Here is a 22,738-nt window from a genome sequence, read left to right on the forward strand (position 1 = left end):
CTTTGGACCTTACTTATGTGTTACCAAACCTGTGTGGCTTGTTTAGAGCCAGAGGGGGTCTTTAAACGCATCACCTATAGGCCTATAAGACAGGAACTGACAACGGGTACAGAGAGAGTACAATATTTGGAATACCTGTTTCTTTCCATGAAGAAGGCACATTTCTGTGTTTTTTGCATGTAATAGCCAAAAAGCGCGGGAAATAATAACAAAGTATACAGTCTGAGAAACAGGAAATATTGGAAACCTGTGACAGAGCGTTAACATGTTACATTTCTCTACTCATCTTTTTGCTTTTACTCTTCCAGTTCTACTGTCGATTTGTTCCCTTCTATGTGACCCAAACCCAGATGACCCTTTGGTTCCTGAAATTGCTCACACGTACAAAGCTGACCGGGAGAAGTAAGCAGAACGTCTTGTGTTTAAATGTCATGGGGGAGTTTTGGATGGGGCTTAAACTGTATGGATGTGGTTTGTAGAAATGTATGTGTAGTAAAAGCAAATTTTGCAGTCAACTTTCATTATTTATTTATTTTCCTACATTTCCTATAATTTAGCTCTGTAAATTAGCCCCTCCCCCCTACTTTGACCAGCGAGGCTAGAATACATGCTAGACTCTGACTCTAGACTGCAAAGCAATGCGTAATTTAAATTCTATTTTAATATTTTGTATGCAGATCGACTACAATGTAGTGCTTAAAGGACCAGTAAACACAGTAGATTTGCATTATCAACAAATGCAAGATAACAAGACAATGCAATAGCGCTTAGTCTGAACTTCATATGAGTAGTAGATTAATTTTTTTTCAGACAATTTTAAGTTATATCTATTTCCACTCCCCCTGTACCATGTGACAGCCATCAGCCAATCGCAAATGCATATACATTTATTCTGTGAATTATTGCACATGCTCAGTAGGAGCTGGTGACTCAATAAGTTTAAATATAAAGACTGTGCACATGTTGTTAATGGAAGTAAATTGGAAAGTTGTTTAAAATTGCATGCTCTATCTGAATAATGAAAGTTTAAATTTGATTTGAGTGTCCCTTTAATGCTGATGCATATTTTCAAAAATAAGTAGCTGTCTCTTTTTGTTAAGCAAGTGTTGCAAAACATGTACTCTTTAAAATGTGCATCCACATAACTTATGCTTTACCCAGCCCTCTTGCAAGAGCTACCAAAAATACACACATAGTCTCTTAAAGTGTTGCTACACACACACACACTTGCAAATGTTTCCAAAAATACCTTTTTTAAAACTGCAAGAACTGCCATATCCATTTCCTCAAAGACACATAATGCACTCTGTTGGTCTTAAAATGTCACATTTTCACTTTTTTTTCCATGTACTTTTGCATCTGCCGCCACAAACATGCTGTTTCACACAGTCAAATCCTTTTTATAAGCATTACTGCAAACCACTTCTTAAAAGGAGATAAAATACCTCTTGCTGTGTGGAAGAAAATGAGAGGCAGAAATGCAAATTCTGTAATCCAAGTTTTCTTCAGAATGCTGCAAATGTGCTTCTGACCTCTCTAGGGAGCGCAGGACACGCACAATTTTCTTCTTAAACGGGGAGAGTCCACAGCTGCATTCATTACTTTTGGGAATTCAGATCCTGGCCCCCAGGAGCAGGCAAAGACACCCCAGCCAAAGGCTTAGATACCTCCCCCACTTCCCTCATCCCCCAGTCATTCTTTTGCCTTTCGTCACAGTAGGTTGGCAGAGAAGTGTCGGAAGATTTAATTATATAGTCTCTTATGGAGGGTAGTTCTCTTTAAAATGGGACTGGAGTTTTAAGTAATCCTGTCAGCCTCTCAGTGATAGCATGGATGAATGTTAGAGTCCAGAGATGCAGGGAGAGTCTTTCACCGAAACCATCCCGACTCATGTTAACAGCTCCTTAGCAATCGGCGTTGACGAGTTTGGCTACTTGCTTTTTTCTCTCAAGTCCATGTCAGAGGCGAGGCTACTATCTGTCACACTTGAAGGGCCGTGTTCCTGTTCCACGGCGTTGATTCCGGTAAGATCGTTTTTATTTTACTTCGATGATGTGAATAAGTAATGTAAACGAAGAAAAGTCAGGGTCTCAGTGGGACTCCTTTTATCTTTATAAGGAATCAAGGGGTAATATTGCCTGTTATTGAACAGGGGGGACTTTAATCATGTTATTTATGTGATTCTGTCTGCTAATGTGTAGTGTTACTTGGGCTCATGGCTAGATTGGAAAATAACAGCCTTTTCTTGTCAGGCTGCGCAGCCCTTGGAGGCCTTGGCGCGCTTTTCTATGGCCTGCATGGTGCACCTTGTGACAAGGTGTGGTCATGCCTCTGTGTTCCATTTCCGTATTCCTGACCGCGTGGCGACGGAGAGAGTCTGTTTTGCTTGCTGTCTGGGTCTCAGGAGGTGGTGAGTGCCCCAACCATTGGGGTTTCAGGTGCCAGTTTTTATTTTTCTATACATAATTTATATATACCAAGTTATGGAGGATTCTGATTTTTTTGGAGATGGATGTCTCTGATTCAGATTCTTCTACTTGTAAAGGAGTATGAAATGGCCCGGTAATCAATGCCTATCAGTTATGTTCCGAATGCTGCTTTACAGTGCTCTCTTCTCCCGATACAGGGGACTTAGTCCATCGAGCCATCTGCCCCTGAGGATCCCATGTCCCGTGAGGCGCGTCCCCATGAACCTTCTTTGACTAAGCAAACAGGTGTCCCTAATGCCGATACCGCTTCTCTGGAAGGCGGCTTGTTTCCTCCAGAGGTTACTGCACGGTTCCGCATGGACATATCTATGGCCCTGGCGCATTTACATCTTTCAGAAGAGGTGTTGCTGAGATACTTATGCTAACTGGGGCTCGTCAGGCGTGGGATTGTCTGGGTCAGATCAGCCATCTGGGGAAGTGGTTGACTCTGAAGCTTCAGGGGCCCAACCCTCGGGGTCATCAGTTACGCCGGCGGAGGTAAGTCTTGCTTTCTTTCATGTAATTAGCAAGAGTCCATGAGCTAGTGACGTATGGGATATACATTCCTACCAGGAGGGGCAAAGTTTCCCAAACCTTAAAATGCCTATAAATACACCACACCCACAATTCAGTTTTACAAACTTTGCCTCCGATGGAGGTGGTGAAGTAAGTTTGTGCTAGATTCTACGTTGATATGCGCTCTGCAGCAAGTTGGAGCCCGGTTTTCCTCTCAGCGTGCAGTGAATGTCAGAGGGATGTGAGGAGAGTGGCAGAAAATGCTTCATTTTATTGCGTCATTCTTGGCGCGGACTTTTTTGGCGCAAAATTTTTTTTCTGTTTCCGGCGTCATACGTGTCGCCGGAAGTTGCGTCATTTTTTTGACGTTTTTTTGCGTCAAAAATGTCGGCGTCCCGGATGTGGCGTCATTTTTGGCACCAAAAGCATTTAGGCGCCAAATAATGTGGGCGTCTTTTTTGGCGCTAAAAAATATGGGCGTCATTTTTGTCTCCACATTATTTAAGTCTCATTATTTATTGCTTCTGGTTACTAGAAGCTTGTTCACTGGCATTTTTTTCCCATTCCTGAAACTGTCATTTAAGGAATTTGATCAATTTTGCTTTATATGTTGTTTTTTTCTTTTACATATTGCAAGATGTTCCACGTTGCAACTGAGTCAGAAGATACTTCAGGAAAATCACTGCACAGTGCTGGAGCTACCAAGCTAAGTGTATCTGCTATAAACTTTTGGTATCTGTTTCTCCAGCTGTTATTTGTATTGCATGTCATGACAAACTTGTTAATGCAGATAAAATTTCCTTTAGTACTGTTACATTACCTGTTGCTGTTCCGTCAACATCTAATTTTCAGAGTGTTCCTGATAACATAAGAGATTTTATTTTTTAAATCCATTAAGAAGGCTATGTCTGTTATTTCTCCTTCTAGTATACATAAAAGTCTTTTAAAACTTCTCTTTTTTCAGATGAATTTTTAAATGAACATCATCATTCTGATACTGATAATGGTTCTTCTGGTTCAGATGCTGATAAATCTTTGTATTTGTTCAAGATGGAATTTATTCGTTCTTTACTTAAAGAAGTGTTATTTGCATTAGAAATAGAGGATTCTGGTCCTCTTGATACTAAATGTAAACGTTTAAATAAGGTTTTTAAATCTCCTGTAGTTATTCCAGAAGTGTTTTATCTCCCTGATGCTATTTCTGAAGTAATTTCCAGGGAATGGAATAATTTGGGTAATTTATTTACTCCTTCTAGACGTTTAAGCAATTATATCCTGTGCCATCTGACAGATTAGAGTTTTTTGGGACAAAAATCCCTAAGGTTATGGGGCTGTCTCTACTCCTGCTAATGTACTACTATTCCTACGGCAGATAGTACTTCATTTAAGGATCCTTTAGATAGGAAAATTGAATCCTTTCTAAGAAAAGCTTACTTATGTTCAGGTAATCTTCTTAGACCTGCTATATTTTTAGCGGATGTTGCTGCAGCTTCAACTTTTTGGTTAGAAGCTTTAGCGCAACAAGTAACAGATCATAATTTTATAGCATTATTATTATTCTATAACATGCTAATAATTTTATTGGTGATACCATCTTTTGATATCATTAGAGTTGATGTCAGGTATATGTCTCTAGCTATTTTAGCTAGAAAAGCTTTATGGATTAAACTTGGAATGCTGACATGTCTTCTAAGTCAACTTTGCTTTCCCTTTCTTTCCAGGGTAAATAATCATTTTCGTTCCTTTCCTCACAACAAGGAACAAAAGCCTGATCCTTCATCCTCAGGAGCGGTATCAGTTTGGAAACTATTTCCAGTTTGGAATATATCCAAGCCTTATAGAAACCTATAGCCAGCTCCTAAGTACCTATGAAGGTGCGGCCCTTATTCCAGCTCAGCTGGTATGGGGCAGATTACGTTTTCTTCAAAGAAATTTGGATCAATTCCGTTCTTAATCTCTGGTTTCAGAAACATTGTTTCAGAAAGGTACAGAATTGGCTTCAAGTTAAGGCCTCCTGCTAAGAGATTCTTTTCTTTCCCGTGTCCCAGTTAACACAGCAAAGGCTCAGCATTTCTGAAATGTGTTTCAGATCTAGAGTTGGCTGGAGTATTTATGCCAGTTCCAGTTCTGGAACAGGGGCTGGGGTTTTATTTTATCTCTTCATTGTACCAAAGAAGGTCAATTCCTTCAGACCAGTTCCGGATCTATCATTATTGAATCGTTATGTTAGGATACCAACATTCAAGATGGTTACTGTAGGACTATCCTGCCTTTTGTTTAGCAAGGGCATTATATGTCTACAATAGATTTACAGGATGTGTATCTGCATATTCCGATTCATCCAGATCACTTTTAGTGTCTGAGATTCTCTTTTTAGACAAGCATTACCAGTTTTGTGGCTCTACCGTTTGGCCTAGCCTCAGTTCCAAGAATTTTTTTCCAAGGTTCTCGGTGCCCTTCTTTCTGTAATCAGAGAATAGGGTTTTGGTATTTCCTTATTTGGACGATATCTTGGTACTTGCTCAGTCTTCTCATTTTCGAAGAATCTCATACGAATCGACTTGTGTTGTTTCTTCAAGTTCATGGTTGGAGGATCAATTTACCAATCAGTTCATTGATTCCTCAGACAAGGGTAACCTTTTTAGGTTTCTAGATAAATTCAGTGTCTATGACTCTGTCCTTGTCAGACAAGAGAAGTTTAACATTGATATCAGCTTGTCAAAACCTTCAGTCACAATCATTCCCTTTGGTAGCCTTATGCATGGAAATGTTGGGTCTTAGGACTGCCGCATCAGATGCGATCTCCTTTGCTCGTTTTCACATGCGACCTCTTCAGCTCTGTATGCTGAACCAATGGTGCAGGGATTACTCAAAGATATCTCAATTAATATCTTTAAACCGATTTTACGACACTCTCTGACATGGTGGACAGATCACCTTCGTTTAGTTCAGGGGGCTTCTTTGTTCTTCCAACCTGGACTATAATCTCAACAGATGCAAGTCTTACAGGTTGGGGAGCTGTGTGGGGGTATCTGACGGCACAAGGGGTTTGGGAATCTCAGGAGGTGAGATTTCCGATCAATATTTTGGAACTCCGTGCAATTTTCAGAGCTCTTCAGTCTTGGCCTCTTCTGAAGAGAGAGTTGTTCATTTGTTTTCAGATAGACAATGTCACAACTGTGGCATACATCAATCATCAAGGAGGGACTCACAGTCCTCTGGCTATGAAAGAAGTATCTCGAATTTTGGTTTGGGCGGAATCCAGCTCCTGTCTAATCTCTGCGGTTCATATCCCAGGTATGGACAATTGGAAAGCGGATTATCTCAGTCGCCAAACGTTGCATCCGGGCGAATGGTCTCTTCACCCAGAGGTATTTCTTCAGATTGTTCAAATGTGGGAACTTCCAGAAATAGATCTGATGGCTTCTCATCTAAACAAGAAACTTCCCAGGTATCTGTCTAGATCCCGGGATCCTCAGGCGGAGGCAGTGGATGCATTATCACTTCCTTGGAAGTATCATCCTGCCTATATCTTTCCGCCTCTAGTTCTTCTTCCAAGAGTAATCTCCAAGATTCTGAAGGAATGCTCGTTTGTTCTGCTGGTAGCTCCGGCATGGCCTCACAGGTTTTGGTATGCGGATCTTGTCCGGATGGCCTCTTGCCAACCGTGGACTCTTCCGTTAAGACCAGACCTTTTGTCTCAAGGTCCTTTTTTCCATCAGGATCTGAAATCCTTAAATTTAAAGGTATGGAGATTGAACGCTTGATTCTTGGTCAAAGAGGTTTCTCTGACTCTGTGATTAATACTATGTTACAGGCTCGTAAATCTGTATCCAGAGAGATATATTATAGAGTCTGGAAGACTTATATTTCTTGGTGTCTTTCTCATCATTTTTCTTGGCATTCTTTTAGAATACCGAGAATATTACAGTTTCTTCAGGATGGTTTAGATAAGGGTTTGTCCGCAAGTTCCTTGAAAGGTCAAATCTCTGCTCTTTCTGTTCTTTTTCACAGAAAGATTGCTATTCTTCCTGATATTCATTGTTTTGTACAAGCTTTGGTTCGTATAAAGCCTGTCATTAAGTCAATTTCTCCTCCTTGGAGTTTGAATTTGGTTCTGGGGGCTCTTCAAGCTCCTCCATTTGAACCTATGCATTCATTGGATATTAAATTACTTTCTTGGAAAGTTTTGTTCCTTTTGGCCATCTCTTCTGCCAGAAGAGTTTCTGAATTATCTGCTCTTTCTTGTGAGTCTCCTTTTCTGATTTTTCATCAGGATAAGGCGGTGTTGCGAACTTCTTTTGAATTTTTACCTAAGTTGTGAATTCCAACAACATTAGTAGAGACATTGTGGTTCCTTCATTATGTCCTAATCCTAAGAATTCTAAGGAGAAATCGTTGCATTCTTTGGATGTTATTAGAGCTTTGAAATATTATGTTGAAGCTACTAAGTCTTTCCGAAAGACTTCTAGTTTATTTGTTATCTTTTCCGGTTTTAGAAAGGCCAGAAAACTTCTGCCATTTCTTTGGCATCTTGGTTGAAATCTTTAATTCATCTTGCCTATGTTGAGTCGGGTAAGACTCCGCCTCATAGGATTACAGCTCATTCTACTAGGTCAGTTTCTACTTCCTGGGCGTTTAGGAATGAAGCTTCGGTTGATCAGATTTGCAAAGCGGCAACTTGGTCCTCTTTGCATACTTTTACCAAATTCTACCATTTTGTTGTATTTTCTTCTTCTGAAGCAGTTTTTGGTAGAAAAGTACTTCAGGCAGCGGTTTCAGTTTGAATCTTCTGCTTATGTTTTTCATTAAACTTTATTTTGGGTGTGGATTATTTTCAGCAGGAATTGGCTGTCTTTATTTTATCCCTCCCTCTCTAGTGACTCTTGTGTGGAAAGATCCACATCTTGGGTAGTCATTATCCCATACGTCACTAGCTCATGGACTCTTGCTAATTACATGAAAGAAAACATAATTTATGTAAGAACTTACCTGATAAATTCATTTCTTTCATATTAGCAAGAGTCCATGAGGCCCGCCCTTTTTTGTGGTGGTTATGATTTTTTTGTATAAAGCACAATTATTCCAATTCCTTATTTTATATGCTTTCGCACTTTTTTCTTATCACCCCACTTCTTGGCTATTCGTTAAACTGAATTGTGGGTGTGGTGAGGGGTGTATTTATAGGCATTTTAAGGTTTGGGAAACTTTGCCCCTCCTGGTAGGAATGTATATCCCATACGTCACTAGCTCATGGACTCTTGCTAATATGAAAGAAATGAATTTATCAGGTAAGTTCTTACATAAATTATGTTTTTCGTTATAGACTGGCGCGCCTTTGTGTCCTGCTACGGCATGTTTTGGAGGTGCTGGAGGATCCCAGTACTAATAAGTTGAGGGATCCTCGGTCTTCTGTTCCAGACGGCAAGCTGGGTTAAACGTGTGGGGATGAAGTTAATCTCCTCGTCTCCTATTTTCTTTTCTTTTTGAGTATCTTATTCCACTTCTGAGCTTTGGAAGAATGGAGTCTCTGATTGGCTGGTCCTGTTGGTGTACCCACTCTTCTTGGGTGTCCATCTGCGGGTGCTGCCCTCTTCTTATTTGATCCGGTAAGAATGTATTTTCTTTATTTTTTAAGAAGCTCATGTCTGTTATTTTTCCGTTTTTGAAATATTTCTTCTCTGGAATTTGATACTAGCGATTTTGTGGTCGCTTGGGCACTTCCGCAGAAGTCACATGTTAAGGTGTTAGTACATTGTTATGTCTCTAAATCCTTTTATCGATTCCTCTCGGGGTCTCAAATTTTCTGTGGCCTAGGTAAGTTTTTACTGCCCTACGTAGCAGGCTGGTCCTGATAGGGCGCTATCTCTCTGTTCCTTGCAGTCTATATCATCCACGTGGTGCCGGTGTATCCGGCTGACCTGGCTGGGTGGTGAGTTGCTCTCTCGGTGTCTCTTCAGATTGAATAATGCTTTGCTTTTGCTAAGAGTTTTTATGAAGTGAACCTTCTATAAATTTTTTTGAGCTCTGCCCATATCAGGCTGGTTCTCGTTCTGCCTTTGGGTGGGGCATCAGGGGATTGTACTCGGTCCTTACTGTCCTGTTCCTCATGGGTGGGGGCCCAGAGCGGATCCTACTAGGGTTCAATCTGGGCGATGTTCCTCGTCTGTTGTTTTGAGTTTCTTCTCTTGGAATCTGTTTTCCTTGATGACGGTATCTCTTCCTTCGGGTTGAGGTTGATGGGCTTTTTTGTCTCCTGGGGGTTGGCTACGGGTCATCTGTTTCTGAAAGGTAAAGCCTTTTGGTTATTCTTCTTCCGGGATCTTGTCTGCTCCCATATTTTTGGTAGATTTACAGATAGATTGTCTCCCCCTTTTTCCTGTGTCGTCCCTGCTTTAGGCGTTTGTGGGTTTTCTCCCGCCAGGGGCTAGGATACATGCTCCTTCTTCAGTCCTCAAACTGTATGGGTGTCAGGGAAGTGGATCCTGAGGATCTTAGAGACTTTTGTTAGCTTCTCTACCCAGTTTCTAAGGGAGATGTGGCATAGTGGTTAGCTCCACCGCACCTGAAGCAGGAGGTTGTGGGCTCGAACCCAGGAAAAGCTCTTGTTTTCTCATGTTCTTGTGATTCTGATAACCGCTAGCATTCCTAAACAGAGTTGTCTGTTTTTTCATACGTTACTTAGTCTTTGGACTTAGTGGAAATTGTCCCTAGAGCCTTAAAGGGATACTAAATCCAATTTTTTTCTTTCATGATTCAGATAGAGCATGAGATTTTAAGCACCTTTCTAATTTACTCCTATTATCATTTTTTCTTTGTTCTCATGCTATCTTGATTTGAAAAAGCAGTACTGTAAACTTTAGAGCCGGACCATTTTTTGTTCAGCACCTGGGTAGCACTTGCTGATTTGTGGCTAAATGTAGCAAACCAATCAGCAAGCTCTACCAAGGTGCTGAACTAAAAAGGGGCTGGCTCCTAACCTTTTATTACTGCTTTTTCAAATCAAGATAACATGAGAACACAGAAAAATTGATAATAGGAATAAATTAGAAAGTTGCTTAAAATTGCATGCTCTATCTGAATCATGAAAGATAAAAATGTGGGGTTAGTATCCCTTTAAGGCCTTCCGAAGTGGCTGCGGGGCTTCACCAATGCCTATCACCCTTTATGTTGGGAGTTGTATCCTGCTGGGGATGTCCTTAGCTCTCAGTGTCCAAGGTGTCTTGGCTATGACTGTGATTGCGTCGCCTGTGGTGCAAAGTCTACTCCGGATGGGGTAACCTAGTGGTTCCTCAGGGGTTAAATTTTTAAACCGGCTCCGATTTTTCGGGTGCTCGGGTCTGTTTGTCCTGTCTTTGACTGGAATTTTGGGGGTCTGTATCCAGATCCCTTAGGACTGATCGGGACGTCCCAGTTTCCCGGTTCCGGGACGTCTTCTGTTCCTACGGGCGTATTTTTTTTTCTCTCTTGCAGGGAGATTTAGACTTCTTACTGGGCCGGCCTTAGTGGCCGGATGGTTTTTCTTTCGGTAATGTCCTTTGAGCTCGTCTACAGCTTTACGCTTCAGTCCCGCTGTAGTAGCCTGATCATTAGCTTAGCTGTCTAAGGAGTATAAGGTTTGCAGTTTGAAACCAACTGCAGTCATTTGCACCTTGATTGTGTGCTAGTGAGCTATTAAGTCTGGCTTCGCTTTCCCTCCATTTGGGGGTGAATTTGACATTCCTTAGTGTTCGCCTGGTGCTTGGAGGTACTTTTTATCCCTCTGTTTAGTGGGGTTGTTCCCCCTGCCTGGCATGCGGGATGTCAGTGTAAAGGGATGGATTTCTTGTGCCATGCTTTTATGGTAGTTCCAGTAGAGGGTCTCCTTTTGCGAGTGACGTGCGTCTTCAGGAAGGGGGCTGTGTCTGGGTTATGAAGCCCAAGCTCTTTGGGGGTACTGAATCCCTCCCTTTTTCCTTCCTGCAGATCATTATGATTCAGGGTACTTTTACTCCCTAAGTCCTTCGGACATTATCAGTCACTTTTGTGCTGGGTCAGTTACTGGAGCAAGAGTCAGGGATCTGTCTGATCTGTTGATCTTAGCCGCTTACCATAGTTATTGTAAACCTTCTTTAAAGGAGAAGCTTTGCGGTGGATCCCTCCTCGGTAGGTAGTTTTCTCTACCGGGTTCTGGGTTCGGTTCCTTCCTTTCCTGTCCCTTTTTGGAAAGGTTATGTCCTGTACTGAAGAAGATCCTGTGCGTTTTCATAGCTAGGGTGGCGACCTGTGGTCGTTAAGTCCTTATTTGCAGCAGGATGCCTATAGTTTAGAGGAGCATATTCAGATATCTGATGAGTTTATTATTGCGGGCTGCGTGCCTGAGGGACTTAGTCTCCTCAAAGGCTTTTGGCTCTGTCGAGTCTAATATCCTGAGCGGTCTCTAGCAAGGGCCTTGCTGGTTTTAACTGTTGGGCAGTTATCTCAGCCTTTTTTCCTTTTTGTCCTTTGGCTTCTAGTGAAGCAGTTTTTTTCTGTCAGGAGTTTTGGGTTTTAGGCTGTGGTGCCCTCAGAAGGGGCTGCCTTTTGTACCCACCCGTTTTGTATTCAGTGTCCTCTATAGCTTGGGTATTGTTTTCCCAAAAGTAATGAATGCAGCTGAAGATTCCTACCGTATAAGAAGAAAAACTTAAATTATGCTTACCTGATAATTTTCTTTTCTTCTGACGGGAAGAGTCCACAGCTCCCCGCCCGCGTTGTTCATATGGGGCGGCCGTATTTTTTGTTTCTTCTGGCACCTTTTTCACCCTGATATTTCTCCTACTGTTCCTTGTTCCCTCAGCAGAATGACTGGGGGAAAAGGGAAGTGGGGTAGGTATTTAAGCCTTTGGCTGGGGTGTCTTTGCTTCCTCCTGGTGGCCAGGTTCTGAATTCCCAAAAGTAATGAATGCAGCTGTGGACTCTTCCCGTCAGAAGAAAAGAAAATTATCAGGTAAGCATAATTTAAGTTTTTTACGCTAAAGCAATAGATTTTTAATGTCTCTTAAAGGGACATGAAACCCAAAAGAATTATTCCATTATTCTGATAAAGAATACAATTTTAAAAAAGTTTCAAATTTGCTTTGTTCTCATGTTATTCTTTGTTGAAGAGATACCGAGGTAGGTAGCATGCACATGCCGGAGGCACTACATGACAGGAAATAGTGCTGCCATCTAGTGCTCTTGCTAATGTTTAACATTGTTACAAAACTCATGAGCCTACCTTCCAGCTTTTCAACAAAAAATAACTAGAAAACAAAGAATTATATAATAGAAGTAAATTGGAAAGTTGTTTAAAATTGTATGCTCTATCTGAATCATGAAAGAGTTTTGGGGCTTTATGTCCCTTTAAGCACAAACACTTTGAAAAGCATTGCTGCGGTCATAAGCAACAGCTACCTCAGACCTAAAATACAGGAGCAGGTGTGTGTGTGACAAGGTTAAAAAATTTAACTTCTCAGCTATTGGCAATAAAAAAAAAAAAACTTGCAATATACTTTCATGATTTATTTGCTGTTCCTGTTCTGTAGTTTAAAGTGACAGAAAGTGCTTAAATTATTTTGCCTTTTAGAAGTAGTCAGTCTTGTCTTGAATTTGAAGTGCATCCTGCGGACAAGGCTTACCTTGTTACATATCTGTCCCTCATTGGTTTTAACTTATAACAACTGCATTTTATACTAACATTATTATTATGACGAGGGTGGATTTGATTTAAATCACTAGACGGTAAGATCAATTTTAAATCTATTTAAATCATGTTTTTCATTGATTTTTATCCACCCTGATTATGACATAGGCTAGCCTTTTTGTCTGCTGACTCAAGCTCAGATTGGATTCTTCAAATAAAATAGGGGAGTTTGGCTACTTTTAAAAAAAATTTGCAGTAAAAATGTAAATTTTTTTTCAAAATATGTTTGCCTGATATGGTATTCTATAGCAACACAACAGAAATGTATTGTATTTGCAAGGTGTTTATACTGGCCCTTTAAAAAGTATGATACATTTTTATTTTGTTTATTTTTTAAATAAATATAGCAACTGCATACTGTATGTCCTTTTATAGATGCGAGGTACTGACTGTTTTATTTCTTTTTGCTTTTATATATAACCATTTACTGTTCCTTTAAAGGGATTGTAAACCTTAAAGTGCATGTCAACTTTTATGATAACGTGCCCAGTTTTTAAAAAAACTATTAAAAACAGGGACACTTTAATTCATGAAAGTTTACATTCTACGGATTTTACAAATACTTACCTTCTCCTGAAATGCTGGATCGCCGATTCCCCCCCCCCCCCACCTCACCTGCTTCTTCCTGCTGTACTTACACAGCAATGACGAAACCGGCTTCCTCCAATCACGGCTTGGCCTCACCAGATGAATGGGGGGAAGCTGTGATTGGAGAGAACCAGTACAGAGGAGCTGCAGGTGTGGGATCGGCGATCCGGCGTTTCAGGAGAAGGTAAGTATTTGTAAAATCTGGTGCAATGTAAACTTTCATGAATTAAAGTGCCCCTGTTTTTAATAGTTTTTTTAAAAAACGGGCACTTTATCATGAAAGTTGACATTCACTTTAAGTATTTGCTGGCTAGTATATAAAATTACTATAAAAAACAAGGACACTATCATTGATTTTTTTTTAAGACGCTACATTTCTAAAATATTTCGAGATGGTAAACATTGCGCCGTTCCTCAGACCACATCTTCTACTTTATTTAGCTGAGCATTGATGAATCCAACTTCATCCAATCGTTGCGTGCTCCACTTGGCGTCCAGCTTGTGGGGCACACAACAATTGCATGAAGCTAGATTAGTCATCGCTCAGCTAACTAAAGTAGAAGATGCGGGCGGAGGAATGGTGCAATGTTTACCATATCGAAATGGTAAATTTTTTAGAAATGAAGCGTCTTAAAAAACAAAACAAAAAAAACTACCATTTAGAGATGGTAAACATTGCGCCATTCCTCCGCCCGCATCTCCTATTTTAGATAGCTGAGCGGTGAATAAACAGACTTTATTTAATCGTTGCATTTCCCACGAGCTGGACGCCAAGTGGGGCATGCAATGATTGGATAAAGTCGGATTCATCATCACTCGGCTAAATAAAGTAGAAGATGCGGGCTGAGGAACGGCGCAATGTTTACCATCTGTAAATGGTAAATATTTTAGAAATGAAGAGTCTTAAAAAAAAAAAAAAAAAAAAAAATGTAATCAATGAAAGTGCCCCTGTTTTTTATAGTAATTTTATATACCAGCCAGCAAATACTTAAACATTAAAGTGATTGTAAACTTTAAGTACATCTCATGCTGTTGTGGCTTTTATTAAATATGCCATTGTAGATTTCACATCAATGTTGGTGTGTTTTTGCATATCCGTTCAGCACCGCATATAGGCGGTGTTAGTAGTGAGCTGAACCTTCGTGCATGTGTTTGCGCGTGCAGTGTTGTTCACAATTGTATTAGGGAAACAAAACCATATGTTCTCATGTGGCCTTACTACAATCAAATATTTTTAGCAGTGCTTCTGGTTTCCCAAAGAGCTTACAAATAGCTTGTCTCTACAGCTTGTTGTCAGATGACAGTAGGGTCAGACATACAGATATGAATGGGTTAATAGACATAGCTGCAGTTGACACCCTTATGTGATAGAGCAGGGGAAGGCAAACCTTTTTGAGTGCATGGTCAGATTTGAGATCATAAAAAAAAGGGAGGCTACCATTGGTCAGTATAGAGGTAACCCAAGGGCTGCACAGCATGACAATATTGTTGTATGTGCCAGCTAGGGCATGCCAAGGTTCACCACCCCTGTCGCAGTTTTTATATGTTATGGCTCTCAAAATGTATTCCCTTCACACTTTCTCTCTCTCTCTCTTCTGCAGATATAACAGACTAGCAAGGGAATGGACACAGAAATATGCAATGTAATGGTCTTTCTAGTAGCACAGCCAGACTGACAGACTGGAGAGGGGAGAATTCCTCAAAAGAGGTTAGACACTCCTGCTCCTCTTATCTTCTTGTGCCAACACGCCCACATTTTTTTTTTTTTTTATATACCAACAACAGTCAACCAAAAATCAAAAGAATAACCCAGGAACTTAAAGGACTCCCCCACCTATGAAATCTGCTGCTGTGTTGGAACCCTTCTGCTATCTTTTACCTACAAATACTGCAAGCCTAGCCCCTCTTTCACTGCACTGAATTCCCCTAACCAGCCTCCTTGGGTCTGTGTTAAACAAGCTTCATATCAACTTACACGCTGCTTTAAATAACTCAGGTCATGGAAGTTGGTCCGGGGAGAATCACAGGACCTTGCCCCCTCCTCCCCTCCTAATCCCTTCTTCGTGTCACCAGAATGGCATAACTTGCAATTCTTTAGTTTCTAAAAGGAGGGACATACGCACAGCATTTGCGAAGACTGCAAGAGGGCGTTTTTCATGTTATGGCATTTTGGAGTCAGATCTTAGTAGACATCTTCACCATGCACCTGTTACTTGGAAGCTGATTTGTTTCTCCACTTGTGTCATCTCATAGTGGATAAAGGAGTCTGGGATAAAAAAAAAATTGGTACTGTTCAGAACTGCTACACATACATTTTCTTTTTAACATATTTAGGCATACAATATTTATGCTTAAAGGAGATAGGTTTCTTGAAACCAGTTGCTGCTCAGAAAATTTAAGAATTGAGACATTTCACGCATTATTAAACAACATTTTGCAGTACTGTGGGATAATGAATTAAAAAACGTACTGGTACTTTTTGTTTTTCTAGTACCATATATAAGAAATGATCCAGCTATGATTTACCTTTTTTTGTTACGTTTTATTTGATCCGGTGGGTATATTTGCCATTTAAAACTAAATTTACATTAAGTAGGTTGACTTGTTTGTTATGGATATCAAAATAGATTTGCTAATTTAGCCACAAGGGCTTAATTATTCCCAATTTCCCTACACTGATTTAGGTACGGATGATTGCAGATCATTCTAACACTGCAGAAGCAAACTATGTGTATGTGGTCCATCTGCAGATATGGGGTATTTTTGGATGGGTTAGTACTGTGACTTACCCTGTCCCAGCCTACCTCATGCTTTGAATTCTGGGACAGGATAGTCCTGTCTCCGTTACAGAATAATGGGAGGGCCCTGCAAAGCGCTGGGTTCAATTTTCCGCTTAATACAGTTATTTCTCTTCTGTTTAGAAAACATGGGTGAATTTGCTCCTTTTTTATATAATGTTATTTGCTACAAACAATGTTACTGCTTCTGCTAACTATACTAACATTGATAATGAATACTCTATGGAGTGTCTGTACAATGATAATGGACTAACAACACTGTGTAACAGTGATGTGTGTCTTTACGCACTAATAAAGAATATGCTGGACTATATAATGATGTAGAGCAATGATCTCAAACCAGTTTAGTGCTTCAGAAGTATTGGAACCCAGTACAGGAACAACAAGTCCCTCTCAAAGATCCTCAAATTTCTTTTTATACTAAACAAAAAAATGTGATGCAAATTTCCCATCTAGAACAAAAATGGCTCCCAAGAATCCCCAACCCCTGCCACAACCCTAAAATACCCCTACAAAGTCCACAAATAAATGCACAGCTGCTACCCAGAACTACACAATCTTCCTTGAATTGGTAATACCTACTAGTTACACTCTTCTTTATCTCTGGATATCATTTTCTATTGAAAAACTCCTTATTCATATGCAACCTCTAGTCATAAAAAATTGTATTCCAGAGTTCCATGGAACACAAAGTAGAAGATACTGATACAAAGAATCTATATCAGTAGTTCTTAGCTTTTGTATCAGATCCCAAGAATCATATTTGTTAGTCCCCTAGGAGGCTGACCCAGTGAACGCCCACTACTGGGATGTGTTTATTTTAATATATTTTCTTGCTGGATGCTAATAGAAATTTTGTATATACACACACACACACACACACACACACACATAATATTAGTTAAAGTATTGCAGTTAAAGAATGGATCAATAAGCTAATATTAGAATGTTTAAGCTAATAACACAAGTAGTTTGCACACTGTCAAGGTGACGAACCACTAATCTACGTGTTGATAATGACTACAACACATAGTGCAATGATGTGGGTATTGTGTTAATGGAAATTTGTGTCCCGTACTGTGTTACGGTGAGTATTTATAACTGATAAAGTGCATGATATCTTTGTATTAATGCAGGAGATATCCATATAGTTTTTTTTCTTCGTGATCTTAAAATAGACTACTGGGTTGCAGCAGCTTCAGAGTAAACCATAATCTAGTTAAAGGGACATGGAAGTAAAAAATTAAACATTTGTGATTCAGATTGTTCAATTAAAAAACAAAAAATGTATTAAATGTACCTCTTTCTCTTGGTATCATTTGTGAATCGTAGGTCTTTACTAGAGCTTACTAAGGTAGACCCAAGTGTGTGCATATTAAACACTCTATTAAAAACATTGTTCCCATCACTGCTGCTAAATTGTACTAAAGGCACATGAACACTCCTGAGCATATTTTTGATAACAGAATATGCTCATGAAAGTTTAATTTTGACATCTGTGTCCCTTTAACAAGAACTATCATGCTCAGCATCACTATACAGAGTAGTAGCAAACGTTATGCTTATTGGCATTAACCCTTTGTCGACTGTTTGTTGTTTTGTTTTTTTTTCTGCTTATTTATAGATTCTGCTGATTGACTTGTATCTAATTTAGTTACCCATGCCAATGACTTACCAGCCTGTCTTTATATTAATTGTACTTAATGATTGTATTGCCAAAATGGCACTCTCAATATTAATACGATTTGTGAATATTAACCAAGACAAGCAGGTTAACAGCTTTTTCTGCTGGAATGGTCTGCAATTCATTAAACCGAATTCTGTAAAATACATTTTGCTTATTAAAGGAACTGTGACTTAAAGGGAATTGGCAGATGACATTGTAAGATCATGTACATTTTATGATTTGGACATGCTTCAATTTTATTTGATAAGAAAAAAAAAAAAAACTAAATGTTTTTTCTCTAAAGTAATACATGTTTTTAAATATGTTTAGATATGTATTAATGGTTGCATTGTTTTTATGTGATCTTATAGTGTCATGTGCAAAATCCTTTCACCGGGGCAACCCTAAAATATGTGAGTAATTATATTAATTTATTAGTAAAGGTCTGTCATTCTGTAGCATTGACCAAGGTGAATTAATACAAAAGGCTTATATATAAAATAATTTGTATTCATGACTGTTCTCTATGGCAGAAAAAAATGCAGTATTTTAGGAGCAGTGTCTGAAATAGGTCTAAAAACAATATTGTACACAGTACAGCCTTGTCTCTGTATGTATGTAGCTGTGGTTTGTCAAAATATGGTAATGTTGTGCCTTGTGCATGCTTTTTTATGCAAGCAATCCGTATATACACAGGGGGGATCCTGCAAGTCGATGTGTTTAACCACTCAAAATCCTGCTCAAGGTTTGCAGTAAACTGCTGGTCCTTGGCAGACGAGGCTGGTGTGCCAATCAGCATTGGCAGTCACACAACTCCTCCAATCACTGGCTGTGCCTGATCGGGGCAAGCAGTTGTATGTGTCTCCCAAACCGTACTCTAACAATGTGTTTAATTACATTTACAGGGGTCAAACACAGACTTGCAGGGTCAGTAGTGCTAAATTTGTATGCTACAATGATTTTAGAGCATGTGAATTTTGCATTACAATGTAACTTAGAAAGAAAAAATATATACAGTTGGTGACTAAACCTGTCATCGTCCTTTTGCTAGGGATGCCAGCTTACCTCATAATGGGGTGTATGTATGAGTCCTGAGCACATGCTGCATATGCTGCACATACTGTCTGTGTTTTCGTTATAACAAGCCTCTGCTTCATTATATTGCCCCTTAAAGGGACATTGTACTTAATTTGTTTTCTACCATCCATATAAAAAAGACCAGTAAAACATATAAAAATTATTTTTGTCTGATAGAGATATATATATATATATATATATATATATATATATATATATATATATACACATACATAAGTTGTCTACTTTTAGCTAATGCATATTGGCTGACAGGCACTTACTGCGAATGCCTATTTGTCACTAAGTACAATGAACATTGGCAGAAAATACACAACTGATACTGCTGCATTAGTTTTAGTTTAAACTGGTTTTACCACACATTTGTTTAGGCTAAAAAAAAGTCATGTTTAAATACCACTTTCATATGGACGGCATAAAATGTTGGAGTATGATGCCCTTTTAAGATGATGGCCTAAACAGCCTGTACAGAGAAACCTGTATCTGGCTTAAATTAAAATATATGGATATTTTTAAAGTCCCATTTTTTTATTTTGTTTTCCTCAGGGATAATTTTCTAAAACTGTATACTATAGCAACCAAATTTGAGTATGCAGTTGAATTGATAGTGTAAAGGTGACAGAAATGATAACCCAAACAATTTTAATTTTTTTAGACATGAGTTTAGCAGATGCTAACATTACGGCACCATTTATCAATACAGTCTTGGGCAGATAATTTAACCTAGTGCAGGAAGATTTAGGATTTCCAATTTCCACACAAAACCTTGCATGTGCGTTTAAAAATGTTTTCCTTTACAAACAATGGATTTATATAGTGTGCAGTGTGAGTGAATATATTTCTAATTTATTTTCCACTCCCCTTTCTTGAAGCCTTGATGGGATTTTTATCAGTGAAAAGATTAGCAGCACCTCCAATAATACAATTTACTCAAGTTAAAAAAAAAATTAAAAAAATCTGCCAAAGTGTGACTCTTAAAGTTGGTGCTGGAAAAAAAAAAGTTTTTAAAATAACCTTTGTCTGCTGTCTGTTTAGTTTTCTTTTTAATTAATGTTGTTTGATGTATTTATTATTGGACAAATAACAAAATACATTGTTGAGGATAATTTACATGTATATTGAATTTCTGCAGTGTGCGAGTAGGATGAGTATCTGTACAAGTGGGGAATGAGAGAGTGGTGGGGGTGCTTTTATCTGCTTGTGTGTGTATATGTATCCGTGTGTGTGTGTATGATTAATATTTATGCACAAACACAAAGTGGTGGGAATAATTCACCATAGTGAGATAGAGGAACACAATTGGGGGATCAAAGCCCCACCACCACGCTATACATTCATGACTCAACCTATAACAATGAGAGCAACATGTGATTGGTTACATTTTCAATCTTTATAATGCCACAATGCTTGTTTCTAGGTCCCCTTCTGTGTTTAGGCTATAAATGATAGAAAAATGTAAAAATGAAGCTCTCCAACATGCCAAAGTTTCAATGCTTTATTTTAGAGAGTGCAGAGTCAAACAGCCACGACGTTTCGGGGACCACATGATTAAGGGGCATGGCTCCCCGAAACGTCGTGGCTGTTTGACTCTGCACTCTCTAAAATAAAGCATTGAAACTTTGGCATGTTGGAGAGCTTCATTTTTACATTTTTCTACTATTGTTGGGGAGTTTTGTAGTGACTCCTTGAAGCTCTAACCTGTGAGTATTGCTGCTGGATGAATTGCACAATTAGGCTATAAATGATCCCAGGGTTTTCTAATCAAGTCCTTTTGCGTCTCTGTATAAAAACAAACTTTATGCTTACCTGATAAATTTCTTTCTTTCCGGACATGGAGAGTCCATGACGTCATTCCAATTACTAGTGGGATATTCAACTCCTAGCCAGCAGGAGGAGGCAAAGAGCACCCCAGCAAAGCTGTTAAGTGTAATTGCCTTACCCATAACCCCCAGTCATTCAGCCGAAGGAAATGGAAAGGAAGCACAAGGGTGAAAAGGTGCCTGAAGTTTACACAAAAAACCTGCCGAATTATAATTAAAGGGCGGGGTCGTGGACTCTCAATGTCCGGAAATAAATTTCAGGTAAGCATAAATTTAGTTTTCTTTCCTATGACATGAAGAGTCCACAATGTCATTACAATTACTAGTGGGAACCAATACCCGAGCTAGAGGACACAGAATGAACAGGGAGTGAGTAAAAAGGCAGGAGGACCTAAACAGAAGGCACCACCGTTTGAAGAACCTTTCTTCCAAAAGAAGCCTCAGCCGAGGCAAAAGTATCAAATTTGTAGAATTTGGGAAACGTATGCAGAGAGGACCATAACGCTGCCTTGCAAATCTGTTCCACAGAAGCTTCATTTTTTGAAAGCCCAAGACGAGGAGACAGTAGTAAAAGTGACCTTCTGAGAAAACAACAAACAGGGCAGAAGAATGCCTAAAATCATTAGTAGCTTGTAAGTAAAACTTTAGAGCCTGCACAAAATCCAAGTTATGCATAAATGTTCCTTTTGAGGATCAGGACAAAGAAGGAACAACAGTTTCCTGATTAATGTTTCAATCCGATACTACCTTAGGAAGAAACCCCAATTTAGTACGAGGGACCGCCTTATCAGCATGAAAAATAAGGTAGGGGAATCGCACTGCAGAGCTGAAAGCTCAGAGAGACAGCGAGCGGAAGAAATGGCCACAAGAAACAAAACCTTCCAGGATAAACGTTTTATATCAACATGCATAGGCTCAAACTGAGTCTGCTGTAAAACCTTAAGCACTAAATTAAGACTCCATGGAGGAGCAACCGGTTTAAACACAGGCCTGGTTCCAATCAGGGCCTGTACAAAGGCTTGAACATCTGGTAGATTAGCCAGACGTTTGTGCAAAAGGATAGATAACGCTGAAATTTGACCCTTTAGAGAACGGACGATAAACCCTTTTCCAGTCCATCCTGAAGAAAAGACAAAATCCGGGGAATCCTCACCTGGCTCCAGGAGAACCCCTTAGAATCACACTAATAAAGAGATATTTACACCATATCTTATGGTAAATCTTGAATCAATTACCTTTTCAGAAAAACTACGCTTAGACAGAACTAAGCGTTCAATCTCCACGCAGTTAGTTTCTGAGAATCTAGGTTTGGATGGAGGAAAGGACCCTCCCTGAAGTAGGTCTTTCCTCAGAGGTAACCTCCATGGAGGTAGAGAAGACATCCTCACTAGATCCGCGAACCATATCCTGTGGGGCCATGCAGGAGCTATTAGGATCACTGATGCACTCTCATGTTTGATACGATCAATGACTCGTGGAAGGAGAGCAAACGGAGGTAACAGATATGCCAGAGAAAACCTCCAAGGAACCGCTAGAGCATCTATCAGAAAAGCCTGAGGATCTCTTGACCTTGAACCGTACTTTGGAACCTTGGTGTTTTGGCGGGACGCCATTAGATCCAACTCTGGAACCATCCACTTGAGGGTTATCTGAGAGAACACAAAAGATGGAGAGCCCACTCCCCTGGATGAAAAGTCTGTCTGCTCAGAAAATCTGCCTCCCAATTGTCCACTCCTGGAATGTGGATGGCAGATGGGAGACAACTGTAGGCTTCAGCCCACAGCAGAATTAGTCACCTTCATGGCTAAGGAACTCTGAGTTCTCCCTGGTGGTTGATGTAAGCTACTGAGGTGATGTCCGATTGAAATCTTATAAACCGGACCAACGCCAGTTGAGGCCACGCTAATAGGGCATTAAAGATGTCTCTCAACTCCAAAATGTTTATGGGAAGAGAGGACTCCTCAATAGACCACAGGCCCTAGAGGGCCCCAAACGGCACCCCAACTAGACAGGCTGGTGTTTGTAGTCAAAATTTCCCAAGAAGCTCTCAGAAAGCAAGTGCCCGAGACGGATTTTCCTGTGAC

General features: G+C 39.8%; 1 protein-coding gene across 1 annotated transcript in view; it reads left to right on the top strand.

The window, feature by feature from the left end:
• UBE2D4 (ubiquitin conjugating enzyme E2 D4 (putative)) overlaps positions 1–19,940 on the top strand; it is a 42,580-nt gene extending 22,640 nt beyond the window's left edge. Inside the window, exons 6-7 of the mRNA XM_053718136.1 lie at positions 309–402; positions 14,877–19,940. Of these exons, the coding sequence (XP_053574111.1) occupies positions 309–402; positions 14,877–14,922 (140 nt within the window). The 3' untranslated portion in view covers positions 14,923–19,940. The remainder of the gene's footprint in view (positions 1–308; positions 403–14,876) is intronic.
• Positions 19,941–22,738: the final 2,798 nt, after the last annotated feature.

Source organism: Bombina bombina, chromosome 6 (genome assembly GCF_027579735.1).
Source record: "Bombina bombina isolate aBomBom1 chromosome 6, aBomBom1.pri, whole genome shotgun sequence".
NCBI classification, from domain to species: domain Eukaryota; kingdom Metazoa; phylum Chordata; class Amphibia; order Anura; family Bombinatoridae; genus Bombina; species Bombina bombina.